General features: G+C 38.4%; 1 protein-coding gene across 1 annotated transcript; it reads right to left on the bottom strand.

Moving 5' to 3' along the window:
• Positions 1 to 1,211: 1,211 nt before the first annotated feature.
• pias1b (protein inhibitor of activated STAT, 1b) lies at positions 1,212 to 12,072 on the bottom strand. Its single transcript, XM_080027255.1, has 14 exons — positions 12,046 to 12,072; positions 10,012 to 10,444; positions 9,720 to 9,804; positions 9,467 to 9,514; positions 6,557 to 6,647; positions 6,314 to 6,448; positions 6,081 to 6,186; positions 5,725 to 5,798; positions 5,291 to 5,451; positions 4,978 to 5,111; positions 4,714 to 4,891; positions 4,454 to 4,593; positions 3,338 to 3,375; positions 1,212 to 3,244 (listed from the first exon to the last, which is right to left on the bottom strand). Exons 1-14 carry the CDS (start codon positions 12,067 to 12,069, stop codon positions 2,900 to 2,902), a joined length of 1,992 nt encoding a protein of 663 aa, XP_079883381.1. The 5' UTR covers positions 12,070 to 12,072; the 3' UTR covers positions 1,212 to 2,899.
• Between the last annotated feature and the right edge of the window lie 1,514 nt (positions 12,073 to 13,586).

Genomic DNA, 13,586 nt, shown 5'->3' on the forward strand with positions numbered 1-13,586 from the left:
ATAGTCGGCGCAGTGACGCATTATTGCCGCGACAAAAGAGAAGCACGCTCGAATCGAATTTGTATTTATTGCTCTAAATGCTTCCTTTGAAATACATATACAGTATAAATAAATCAATAATTACAATACAATCATGTGCCATCAGTGTCTTAATTATCAGTGTCTAATTTAAAACATTGTAACTAACAATACTTATAATTGTACTTTCAGTTTAGTGTAATTTTTTTTATTCTAGTATGATTATTTTAGTAACTATGCATAATTAATATTTTTTAAATAAACCATAAAAAACTCACATACCCCCTGTAGTACCCCTACACGTACCTGCTCCTAGGTCTATTGCACGTGAAAAGAGAAATAAACCTGTTTCTTCATTAACGCTCGTTTTCACTAATGATTAATAATTGCTAAATAAATGTTCACGAGTTATAAATTGGTGAATTAAGTAGCATATACCTCTCATTTTTCCAGAAGGGTTATAACTGTATGACTATACTTTGTTTTTTAAGCACACTTCTTCTTAGTGTGCTTTTAACACCACAACTCTATATTGCTGTGGAAAACTCCAGGCTACACATTTTATTTTCTGTGAGGACACTTGAAAACTTGATCAATATTACCCGCTAAAGTACTGCTGTGCAAAAGTACAGCCTCACAAACTCTCACAGCTGCTAGCATGGCTGTAGACTTAGTTCAAAATAAATACCCATACTTAAATGCTATTAAGTATGCAAGACATAGATGTAGGATGTCTCATAAATGCATAACAAAAATAACTGGATGTTCAATTTCAAATGCTCACATTGTGCAGTATGCAAACAAAACTGTTTTTTTTTGGCTGTTCTGACCCATAATCGACTGTTAAGTTGACGTTACGTCCATTGACTTAGCCGCAGAGAAAGAACAACCATGAACTGCAACAAATAATTGAGCAAGAGGGTCAAAGTTCAAGTCACAAGACAAACCAATGCAATAGGACACCATTCCTCAAATATGTATTGGCATTTCCCTCATCAAGTTGTTACTTAATATCCCACATACACACCAATGAAAATGTATGTAAGTGTTTAAAATGTGTCATTAAGGTTCAGGTTTTAGTCAAACAAACAGAATTGAAAGACATCTTGCACACCGTTACAAAACAACATGCATCTGAATCAGGACTTTCCTTAGAGCAACAACAAAGATGCACTTTCTTATATCTGTTTAATTCTTACAAATATCAGACAGCACAGTAGACCTTGTAGCGTTTCAAAATGATCAAAGCCTCTATTCAGTTATTGACATCATCTGATAGTAAAACGGACAGAGAAACAGAAAATGTTACAATGCATGTCAAGCAACAGTGACATCTTTAAATAGCATTAATTATATAATTACAAAAGAATCTCACATACAATGACAGCAATGTATATCCACAAATCAAACAAATGCAGAAAATATATGATAATAAATAATCCTAATTGTAAGCACAAGTCAAGAAAAATAAAGGGAGGGGAGTTGTCCATAATAACTTCAATGGTTTTTACTTCTTGGCCAAAATGCATTTGTGTGATACACTCAAAGACTGTTGCAAATACACTAAACAACAGAGAAGGCTATGCGTCCTGTGGCCTAACTATGGAACAGCATAGCACTCAGACATACTGTAGAAGCTTTCAGGTAATTTGCTGAGACATGCAAAGCTGAAAACTACTCATGAAGTGTTACTGCAACTGTCAACATGTCACTGCTCCACTGTCTTCATGTAAAAAAAAAAGAGAAAAAAAAAGCAAGTGCTAAAATCAAAGAAAAATACATCATGAAATGTTGTTAATCCACTTGCACTCATTCAACAGTTTGTAGTCTTTCAATTACAGAATTATCTGTGGACCAGAAACGAGCCTTGTCTTGTCAATGGGGCATACATTGTTGATGTCAACTGGCCACTCATATTTTTAAGTGTAATACACAAAATATTTTTAAGTGTAATACACAAAATAAAACAGTTTGTATAACAGATTAACTTCAAAAGAAAAAAAGACAATATTGCAAATGTTACATGTGTATAAAGGTCCAATTGTGTCATGTGGACAACAGAAGGCTGCTTGCTGGACTATTGCCATTCATTCACAGGGCGAAAAAAGCCTGGTCATACAATACTGACTCACTTCCAATTCTTATGCATTTCAAGTACAGTCTGAACTACACAATATTGGTAATATTTGATTTGACCGGAAAAAGCGAAACAAGTGCAGCTATGACAACAGAAGGGTCTAGTATTTGCTTTAGCAATTCTAGTGGCAATGGTTCCTAGAGGCATAGGGAATGCTTCTTTAAAAAACAGCATACATCCAACATAACTTATATTATAAATAATTATTAAAAAATAATATGACCACAGCATGAATCTACAGTGATGGCAAACATGGCCAGATCTTTCTGCTGTCAAAAAGAGTTTGACATAATGATGCCATTTAGAAAATAAAGAAAGTGTTACACATTTCCTGTTTTGCTTTGACTTGCCCTTTGTACATCTATAACAATGCCCATTTTCTTAATATTCTAAATATCATGTTCCATAAGGTGTCACCTCATTGGGTTCTGTGCACATTATACTGAATTAATGCCATTGACATGGAATATCGAAACAAAACTGTAAAAACCAGGTACAAAAGGTACAATATAATCAAAGGACCACATGAAGAGGTGTGAAAAAGTCTTCAGTATTCACAGAAAAATATCAACTGAAGAAACTCACCGGACAAGAAGCGTCCTAAGTTTATATACATATGATAAGTAAAATTGAAAATAGATTTTCCTCTCTGTACATAGCACTGTATTCTTTCGTTTTCCTCTTCCTTATTTACAAAGAACTCCCGTTCATGAGGTCCCCCTTGTCTTTCAGTTCTGTGTGGATCTAGTCAAGAGAAATAACGTCAGATATGGAGCCATAAATAGCCGCCGCGGCTGCAGCTTCCACCGAAGATCTGGACAGTCCTGAGATGGCGTGGCTGTCCCTGTCTCTGTCTCGCTCTCTGTCTTTGTCGCGGTCCCGCAGACTGCTGGAAGACACCAGACTACTGGTGCTGCCGCTGTTGCTGCCTCCGTTGGTGGCTGCCAGCGAGGTGCTCCCCGGGGTGCCTGGCTGCTCCCGTAACATCTGAGAGGAGCCGTAGGGCAGGAAACGGTTGAGGAGAAGATCGTGGTCCTCAGAGGCCGATGCAGATGCAGCTGCTGCGGCTGCCATTACCATGTTGTAATGCTAACAGGACAGAAAAGAGTGGCAATTAACACAACATAAAATAAACTGCTGTAACATGATGATGCCTCAGCTAAGGTGTTAGAGAGGTTGTACCTGGTTGTCGCCTTGGAGGAAGGAGAAGAAATTTAGATCTGTAAGAAAAGAAAGAAAACTTAGTCTTTGTACTTCAATCTGAATTAACACAATATTTACAGATACAAATTGCAGTCAACAGTCAACAAACATCTGTGTTCAAAAGCACAGTATTATTGGTCACTGTAATCATTCCTCTTGTCCATACTGGTTGTAAAGTGATCCCTCCCTAGTACAGCTAGGCTGTGAGACAATTTTTTAAAACTGTAAATCACATTTTCAGAAAATAACACTATCTCCAATATCTGTCGCAAATTAAGGAAGAAAGGATCATCACGTTTTTAGGCTTTCTTCCAGTTTATTTATATCCCCAAAAGTATGCTAATCTGAGTACCCACAAGCCCTTGCTTTGAAAACAAGATGGCCTCGGCGAGATATTCTGGGCCAGAGCCCTGAAATCCGTGAGGCACCAATCCAAAAGGGGTTGTATTTTGACCTTTGACCGCAAAAGATGTTTAGCTGGCGCATATAGTGGGCCGGAGATTCTCATAACAACCCTTTCTGCCATCCACAACCTACCCAATACTCTTACTGGCTGATCATATTGGCTCGCTACATCCAGCGGCCCAGGTTTTGAGGGGCTTCCCTCCAGACTAAAACTATACAATTATGATCTAATGCTAAAACTCACATTAAGCAAATATGAGGCTTCAGCAGACTGAGTTACACCAATCAAGTTGGCTTCTTCATCCTGGTAGTCATGTGATTCAGTTTATTGGTGTTGTTCTGTCCAAGAAACAAGTCTACACACAACTATCAGGACATAATCCATTACCACGTCTCAGCAAGAAAAGACTGCTTGAGGACCCATACAGAAGACTGTAACTTTTAAGGGTGCCCCGAATGATTTCGACCACTGCTGAACTTTAAAATGTATTTGTGATCAGGGACTGCAGATGTTGTACTTTATTTCTGATTGTGTAGTTGCATTAGAAACATGTTGCTTCACAACTAGTACATACACAGAACATAGATTATTGTGATCAACAACAAGTTTGAAGATGCAAAACATGCATTGTATTAAGACAGATTTAACTGTAATCTAAACCTATCCTTTAAGGAAAGTGACATGTTTACCTGGCAGGTCATTAGTTGTGTGATAATAGTGGCGATAGTCCTGGATGAGAGGTGGAGGGGGAGGAATGTAACTGGTCTCCACAGGGGGCATGCTGGGAGCCCTGCTCACTGGTGAGGCCTGGCTCTGTAGATTCAAGACTCTTGAGAGGAAAAAACAACACATCAGGTTACTGACCAAATAGACACGCCAGAGCTGAGTGCAAAGATCGCACAGAAAGATTTGTTTATGGTGATGTCCTGTTGGCTGTCAGCAGACTCACCCCTTGCTTGGAGGTGGAGAGACAGGTGACAACGAGGGACAGGGCCTTTTAATAGGCGGCTCGTCATCTAGCTCCTCCTCTGAAGAGCTATCCAGTGTCAGGTCAATCACATCCACTTTCCTGCTGCTGTCATTGGACGATCCCCGTTTATGCTCGTGCGAATCTGTCCGAGACGAATCTACAAAATAAACAGCAAACTCACTCTGTGCTCACGGATCACAATGAAAACCTAATTATGCAATCTGAAATGTGCCAGAAACATACCGCTGTCTACACCATTGTAGGAAGCCGACACCTCCTGCACCTCTTTCTTTGACCTCATAGGGGACCAGTTTCCATCTTCATTGAACTGGATTTCATCACTGTCAGAACAGCTATTCAAGATTTCCATGAACAATCTGGGAAAAAGCATGACATTTCAATAAAATTTGTCAAATTTGCAAATATAATTGCATAAGTTATAGAACGTCATCACCGTTGTAAAACTTATATTGTGGAAATAGAGCTTTATTGGCAGCTGATCACAGCAGAATCATAATAGCCAGCTTTACACAAGATAAAGCAGGGTCGTGCTCACCCGTCAATAATGAGGTGCTCATATGGTGCCTTCTTGTCACAGACTGGACAAACCCAGGTGGGCTTCTTCTCATTCATTTGGATATAAAGTGTAGCGTCAAAGCACTGAAGGTGAGAGCATGTCAAAGCTCTGCAAGGGATTGTAAGCCTCATCTTCCCAAGCTTTAAAAGAAAACAAAAACCCACAAAATAAATGTTATTCCTCTGTACTGCAGTTGATACAATGCCAGCTAGAGTTAAAATGAGAGAATATTGCAGGACAAGGCAACTTTGTACAATAGACTTAAAATAGTCAACTAAACTCTTGTTGATCTACTCTGCTTACTTGTTGCTTGGTATATTTATCACAAATAGCTTGGTATATTTATCACAAATACAATACACTACAGTAAAACATACTTTTAAAAGAAAAAAACAGTATAGAAGAGTATTTACAGGACACAGAAGAGAGACTCGTAGACTGGTGGTGGCGATCTCACTCTCTGGATCAGCTGTTAATTTTTCTTTGACTGGGATAAAGACAAAGCAAAACACAATTTACAATGTTGATTTGTTAACAAGACACCAAAGTCCCTGAGATATAATCCTTGATTAATACAAACATACTTCAGCAACGTAAAGAGAAACATCACACTGCAATTTCTGTACAGCTCGGAATAATACTTTATAACTTTGCAGAAGTTCTCTTGAGTCCTGAGTTTAGTATCCTGGAATTTCAGAGTTGCTGTGGTCAAACCTGACAGATTTAGTGGCATGTTCTCTTTTAACTACAAAATCAAGTGGCTACTTACTCAGAGCTCTTGAGTGGTCAGGGTTCCTGATTCCTTTGGCCCGTAGTCTTTGCAACAACACTGCAGATGACTGCTGTCTTACCAAATAAACAGCCATGGAAAAACTCTAACAAAACCAAGATTAAGACAATGAGCAAAACAAATCACACAGAGCAAACTAGTGTCCACTTTAATACATCAGTTAACATGTCCTACAACGCTTGATTTATAAAGCTTTGCCTGAATCGTCTTACCCTCCCAATTTCTGAAGTCCATGACACTAGAATTGTGTTGGGGACGGTGGTGGACAGTCGGACCAGAGAGGTTATATTGATGGGGCGACTGGGCCTTTTTGGTTCAACTCCATTTTTGGTTGGAGGAAGATATCCCTACAGAAAAAAAACATCAAAAATCAGTGACCTTTGATTCTCAGTGAGTGGTGGTGTGATGCACCAAAATATGACAAGGTAGATTAGTGACAAACTGCCTGGACTCACCGGGAGATTACAGGGTTTAGCGTTCACCTTCACACAAAGATTAGGGGGGAAATGATCCTCCTGGGGACAGCTGGTCTCTGATAAACAAAATCTGAAAAAACAAAGACAAAAATTACAGAATAAGCTTAAATGTTGAGGGACTCATTAAACGCATTTAGTTTCTGTTGAGTTGCCTCTTTCACAAAAAGGTTGGCTTGCTTGCTTATTTTACCATTTCAGTTGTGTCATGTACAGCCAAGGCAAACATCCATACAGTAGTAAATATTTAATTGTTCAGCAAAGGTAAACTTAACTTTGTTGTTGTCATTAAGTGTTTTTTGACCATTGACCATTGCTTTGTATCAAGGTTTTGCTAATACTGTACTTAGCCTGCATGATCCGGTCAAATGCGGCCCCATCGGTATTCAACTGTTGATTTGTGAATAAAAACTTGGAGCGTGTGCATCCAGGAGACAAGCTACTCCTGAATCCCACATTCCATGATTCAAATCTTGTCCTCAAGATAATCCTTTTTGATTTTTACCTTTGTCATTGATCATCACTTTTAACTGTAAGTCAATAAATAATGTTGGTCAAAGTCAGAAGGTTTAACTTCTTATTCTGAATCTGAAAGCGAGGCTAGAGCACTACGGAGGTTCTACAATGTGCACGTTTTAAGACCTAACCCATTGATGACTAGGGCAATCTAGGATACATGTCCTTATCTCCTGAGGGTTTCCTGAAAAAATACTACGAATTGTCAACGTCTACCAAAACCTTAATATCTAAGCCTGCACTTACATACCAACAAATTTTTCGAAAAATCGTCAAAATTAGATGGGGGGAAAAAAAGAATAAATTATATAAAATATTTAAAAATAATGTGCTAAATGAGGTTATAATCCTGCTTCCTTTAACCTTCCTCCTGTGTTAACTTTCTGCTACCATCCATGGTGTTAGCGGGTCGGTTTCGACCCGTGTCTGAAATCAGCTGTAAAAAAACACTAAAAACAATTATCTATCATCAAATTTGTTTCTCATCTCTTGGTTACCTTGTTAGGCTTCCTTAGCCATGAAAATATTGTTTTTAATATTTTTGGTGTAGGCGGCTGGGCCTTTTTTTTGTCAGTATGCGCCTCAATTTCAATAAAAAAAATTGTAAAATTAACCTTAAGAGAATCATATAAATAAATATGTTGTTGTTGTGTTACCTGATTATTACTGAGGGGTATGAGAACACATTTCTTAACTAAATTTGTTTTATTTATTTTTTCATATTAATATTATTGACTTTTTTAACATCTATGATGTTACTGGTCAATTACGACCCATAAATATTTATTTCAGAAAAGAGCAAAAAAACTTTTATTTCAGCATTATACAAACAAGTCACAACACAATATAGATTTGTAAGGTCAAATAAACAACAACCAATCAACAAATCAAACCAATCGAAATCAATTACTAGTTCCAAAACTAGTAAAAGAAAACAGAGTAAAAGTCTATTGGCTGTGTGTTCAGATGTGTGACAAAAAGCAACACTTTCAGTGTTCTTTGCAGAGATATTTCTTGCAGGTAAAGCACAATACGTTTATCTTTCTGTCCTTAGTGTTTTGGCAGACCTGACACCTCTTATTTTCAGAATCAGGTGGCCATTTTCACCAAAAACATGATCCAGAACTTGGCTCACTGTATATCTCCACATTTTTGAATACTGCAAATAGGAGATGTGCACTCTGCAAGTCACCAACTCTATACTGAATTGACCTCACATGTCTGGATATGCCCGTCTGTTTGTTTCGCTTTTATGCAGGTATAAGGGCAAAAAAAGTCAAAATGAGAACCCCCCCAGAGCTCACATGATTGGGAGAGGAGCTGACTGTCATTGTGTTGGCTGACAGTGCACTTATGATTTCAGTTTTGGCTCTAGTTATGGTTTTTTAAATCTTATTTTATAACCGGGTCGAAAACGACCCTAACACCACCAGTGTTATAATTTCCACAAGAGCATTTTATAATTAAGTGAAACATTTTTTATTTTGTTGAAATAGAGGTTCCTGACAAAGTCAAGAAATCTTGATGCAATAAACAAAATGTAAGTGGTTCTTTTATGCATTTGAAAACCAAAACGGGTCGGTGGCGACCCTAACACGAGAGGAAGGTTAAGCATGGATAGTAGTGACTGTGTGTGGAGAGAAAAAGATAGACAGATAGAGGGAGAAAGAGATAGCTTTATTCTCTAATTAATTTCAGTTATCACTGGCACCATGAATCCGACTTCTCAGTACAACTGGAATGCAGACTGACTCCCGCTGTCGGGAGCCGATCAGCTGGTCCAAACGGCTGTATAACACGGAGATGAAAACTTAACTGAAACTTAACTATCGCCTGGCTGGGCTGAATTTGAGTTGGAGCAGCAAAATATAGCCTAAATTCATTAATATTGTTAATAAATAAAAGTAATGTGTTGAGTGGATTTCGTCAGTAGCCTACAGTAGACCTTGATTCTGCGCTCCGAACGCCACTAACTGTTCTGTAATACACTATCGCCGATCAAGTGAACACACAGCCGGCTTTTTTTTTTTTTATATATATATATTGACGTGATTTTCGGCAAACCACACAACATTTCGGTGGTCAGGTGGCTTTGAAAAAAATCAACAAAACCCACCTCATGTGTATTTGAACCAATGACAGTGCATTCTATGCCGCCTGCGCCCATGAAAATTAGATAAAACAACATGTTGCGTCACGCAGCATCCGGCATCAATGGGTTAAGAATGGTACAAGTGAGATGACTTTTTCTTGTTGCTCCAAAGTTCAAACCTAACAGAAGCTAAACACAGACCCAATATTTACTTGACAAAAATATGAGTTCCTGATTTAAAGAGAAAGCTTTAATGCTAATGAGGAAAAGTATCTTAAACTTACCTTAACTGTACTTGAACAGCAAAGTCACATTTGGTCCCAGATATGTCCCTAAAGAATGAAAGGAGGAGTCACGTCAGGCTGGACCAAACAGTTTAATAAAAGGGTTGTTCTTGTTATTTGGTGTGTCTCATAAAACTTGTTTTCTGAATCGTTAAACAATGAATCGAATAGTTTGGTTTACTTCAGTCCTTTCACACTATCCATTTCTTCTTCCCTCTAATCTCTTTGAAAGCAGAAGTCTTTTCTCACTTACATGGAGCTGCTGATCTGTTGAACTTGCTGTGGTGTTAATGCGAAGGCATAACATGCTTCCTGGAACCGCTGACTGCTGTCCGAGGCTACAAAAAGAAACCAGGAAGAGAAAATAACAGTCAGAGCGGGAAACGCACAGAAATCACTAAGCACTAGCGTCGACTCATGCTGAACTTTTGCCGAGCCTGGTTTTGACGAGTCAAGTTTCAGATATCAGTAGTTACAATATCAGTATGTGCACAAGGGAGACGTGTTGTCAGTACACACAGCAGAGCAGAGAGTGAAAGACTCACCCAGGCTGGTTGGCTTTATAAGCTCATCCAGCACGTCGTAGAATGGCAATCTCTGGAGCTTGACATCAGGGTGTACAGGGTGCAGGGCGGAGGGCAGGTGAGGCAGACCCAGCTCATGTTTAGGACCGAGGAGAGAGACAGGCAGCAGAGGTGACGGGGAACCGTGGCTGTCGAAACCCAGCTGGGCCAGGCCAGCGGGCAGGCTGGAGGCAGAGTGAACACCGGGCAGAGCCATGTCCACTGGGGAAACCATTTTGGTCGGGAAGCGCCGTCTGTAGAGCTCTTTGATCTTCATCTGCACTGCAGGAGTGCAACCGACTTTGAGTAGGTGGAGCGCTTTGGTCAAAAGTTCGTGTTTGCGCCCGTGCTTATTCCGTCCTGCATACCCCAACAAGACTTGGAGCTCCGAAACTCGAAGGCTCATCACCATTTGCTGTGGAAAAGCAAACAAGCTGTTCATTACACCAATGAAAACACATCTTCCTAATCTGATGCAAAGAAACATGTTTTCTTTAAAAACATTATTAATGCAATTTACCTGATTAAAGTCTGTTTTTAATAGTTTGTAAATCATGAACACCCATACAACAGTTCATTTCTGAGATGAGCTTCGTCATACACTATATTTAACACAGCCACTCTGGGAGATGACTTTGGCCTAGATAACCCTTTGGCCCGAAGAAGAGACTACACATTCCCTATACTCAATCTACATTTTTTCAAAGCTTTAATCCATAAAGCATCACCTCATGCTGCAAGTGATAATATAGGGTGAGGATCTGTACAAAATAATAGAATACTTTTCTTGACATAGTCAGAGAGAAGTCAATTTAACTCTGGAAATACTAGTTTGTGATGTTGAATAACATTTTACAACATAAAATATCACTTATTTGGTCCAGTGTACAAAAAGTATAAAAGATCTACTTCAAATGTTGGGGGGAAATATTTTTTTTTATTCGATATGTTGTTATGCTATTTCAGAGTTTTTTAGTTGCAGTGTCAGTTAGCATTTTGAAGTCTTTTGACAGGTTGATTTAATACAGTTGCACACCAATGAAGGCCTAACATTTTAGATGAGACTTTTTAAGGATCTGCAGGAACCCTGTTTTAAGTGCCAAAGGTAAATCTTTTAGTAACTGTAAACATCCTAGTGCCGCTAACAATCCGTCTTGTTAAACAAAATGTTGTTTTTGATTTGAGATATAAGTTGAACATTTACATTTAAGCGCTGATGTATTAAATACCATTTACTGTATTACATTCAAATGTGTTCACTGTAAAGAAATCCCAAAGTTCCTTAAGGCAGAGGAGGAGTCTCAGCAGACGGTGCATAAATTCATTTAGGAAAGGGAGCAGATCAAAATAGAAAGGTTTCAGTTATATCTAGCCTTTCCTTTAGGTTAAAAAGTAATTTCCAACATGGAGAGAGCAGGTTGAGGTAGATTTAGCATAATCTAGCTAACAGCTCCTGGATGAGGCTGGAGCCATCCGACAGAAAATAAACTTGCAGTCACAATAAAAACTTTAACTCGTGTGTTTGAACAATGAAAAGATGCATTGCCTCTAACCAGACAATGGTTAATTACCATATTTCTTGAATTACCATCACATCTACTCAGAAAATAACGCTAGTGGTGGCTAAACTGCGCTTTTTCTGCCAGTGAATAGACAGAGCCCACTTTTAAAAAACAGACTTTGCAGTCCGCCCTATAAACTATTGATAATATCCTTTGACTGATACTCAAGTTAAAAGCATTGGCAGGACTGTGTTCTTTCATTTTGTACAAAAAAAACGACAGCTGGCCTTATCTGCAGCCTAACGGACCGTCGGCAACAATAACAAAGCTAATGCTAACGAGCTAACACTTTGTCTGCTTTCCAGTGCTCTGCTGTTTTTTTGGTTTTTATATACTTTCACAGCGACACTCATTTGGGTCGCTGCTGTCAAAAAACAATGGTTCTTTGGTTTGAAACTCAAATATCGCTGTGTGAAACGTCTATTTGTCAAGCTAATGTAGGGGCTCGCTTTACCTTCAGTTCCGCACTCTCCGCCATCTTGTTACATTAGATGCGCAGGCGCAAAAGCCATCCTCAAGGGACGGAGCCGGATTCAAAATTGTCTGTCGCTTCCTCCCAACGGTCAGCAGGGGGCGCTGACGCAACACGGAAAATAACCGAAATAACACATGGGACATCAAGAGCGCGCTTATATTATTATGCCTTTAACTGTTTAACCAGTTGGTAGAAGCCCATTCTAAAATAACTGTGGGGTCTGTTTATATAAATAAATACATAACATAGCAACAACAATAAGTAGAGTAGGCTACTATTAGGCCTATTGCAAATAAATAAACAAATAAAATAATTCCAGTGCTTTTACTTACTAGGGAGGAAGAAGGGTTTTTTTTCTGCTTGTACAACATTCATACACAAATAAAATAAATACGGGGGGGTTGGATGGGCTCGAGGCATTTAGGCCAAGTAGCCTAATAGTGTTTCTTCTCTAATATTTAGCCTTGATAAAACATTTTTATTTTTTTTATTAGGGTTGCAACAATTCTAGATTTTTTATAATGCCCGACTATTTAGATACTCAGTTAAAAGGTCTTGTTTAAGTAATTTTCCAAGCACAAATGGTAAACACGTGCTGCTTGTATTGTAGCCTAGTTTAGCCTACGCAATTTCGGTTTTGGACTGATTTGTCCGACAAAAAGTAAAATGTAATGTTTGTTTATTCGTTTGGCCTATAGGAAACTTAAATGAAGTCGTTTCTGTGAAACATGCACTCAATAGTCTTAACCCACAGGCAGAACGAATTATATCCTTCTCCTGAGATGTATGCGTAAAAGTCATACAATGCATGAGAAGAATTATGCACATTGACAAGACTGAGGTCAACACTCCACATTTATTTTAATAAAATGATTTATTCATTAGCGATGAAAACAAATATTACATTAACAAATAGGCTACTCTTGATAAAATATGTTACTATACTTACAAGGTCGTCGGTGTAATAGTTTAGCCTACTAACTTAGGTGTGTTTTTTAATTTTATTTTAAAGTCCTCAATAACAAATAGGCATGGTTTGACCGGTACAAATATTTGTATTTCAATGCACAAGCTTCTTATGGTACAATTCCCATCATTCGTCTAAAGTGCATAACTTCCGAGCACAGCTAAAGTATAGTAGGCTAATTCACAATACTGGAAGGATAAGGAGCGATGGATTGGCTAGTCAAAGCTATTGTCGACAAAAATTAATAAATAATTAAAATAACAACCTATAACTATTACAATATACATACATTGTCATTGCACTTTGCCACAAATAATAAATATCATCAATGGTATTATTTCAGTAAAACAAATTCTCACTGTAGGGTCACATAGATGCGTTAGGGTGGAGATACACTTTTTTTATATTACAATTGATTACTAGTCAGTCGTCTTTCTGTTCGGTTCCTCCGTGTCCCCTGGAGGTTTTCCGTGGGCTTTGACAGAGGCTGTAGATGTCTCCTTTGATACCTATTTTCTTTGTCATATGTGTGTAGGCTGTTGGTTGGTTGGAT

Source organism: Ammodytes marinus (assembly GCF_949987685.1).
Source record: "Ammodytes marinus genome assembly, chromosome: 5".
Classification (NCBI taxonomy): Eukaryota; Metazoa; Chordata; class Actinopteri; order Uranoscopiformes; family Ammodytidae; genus Ammodytes; species Ammodytes marinus.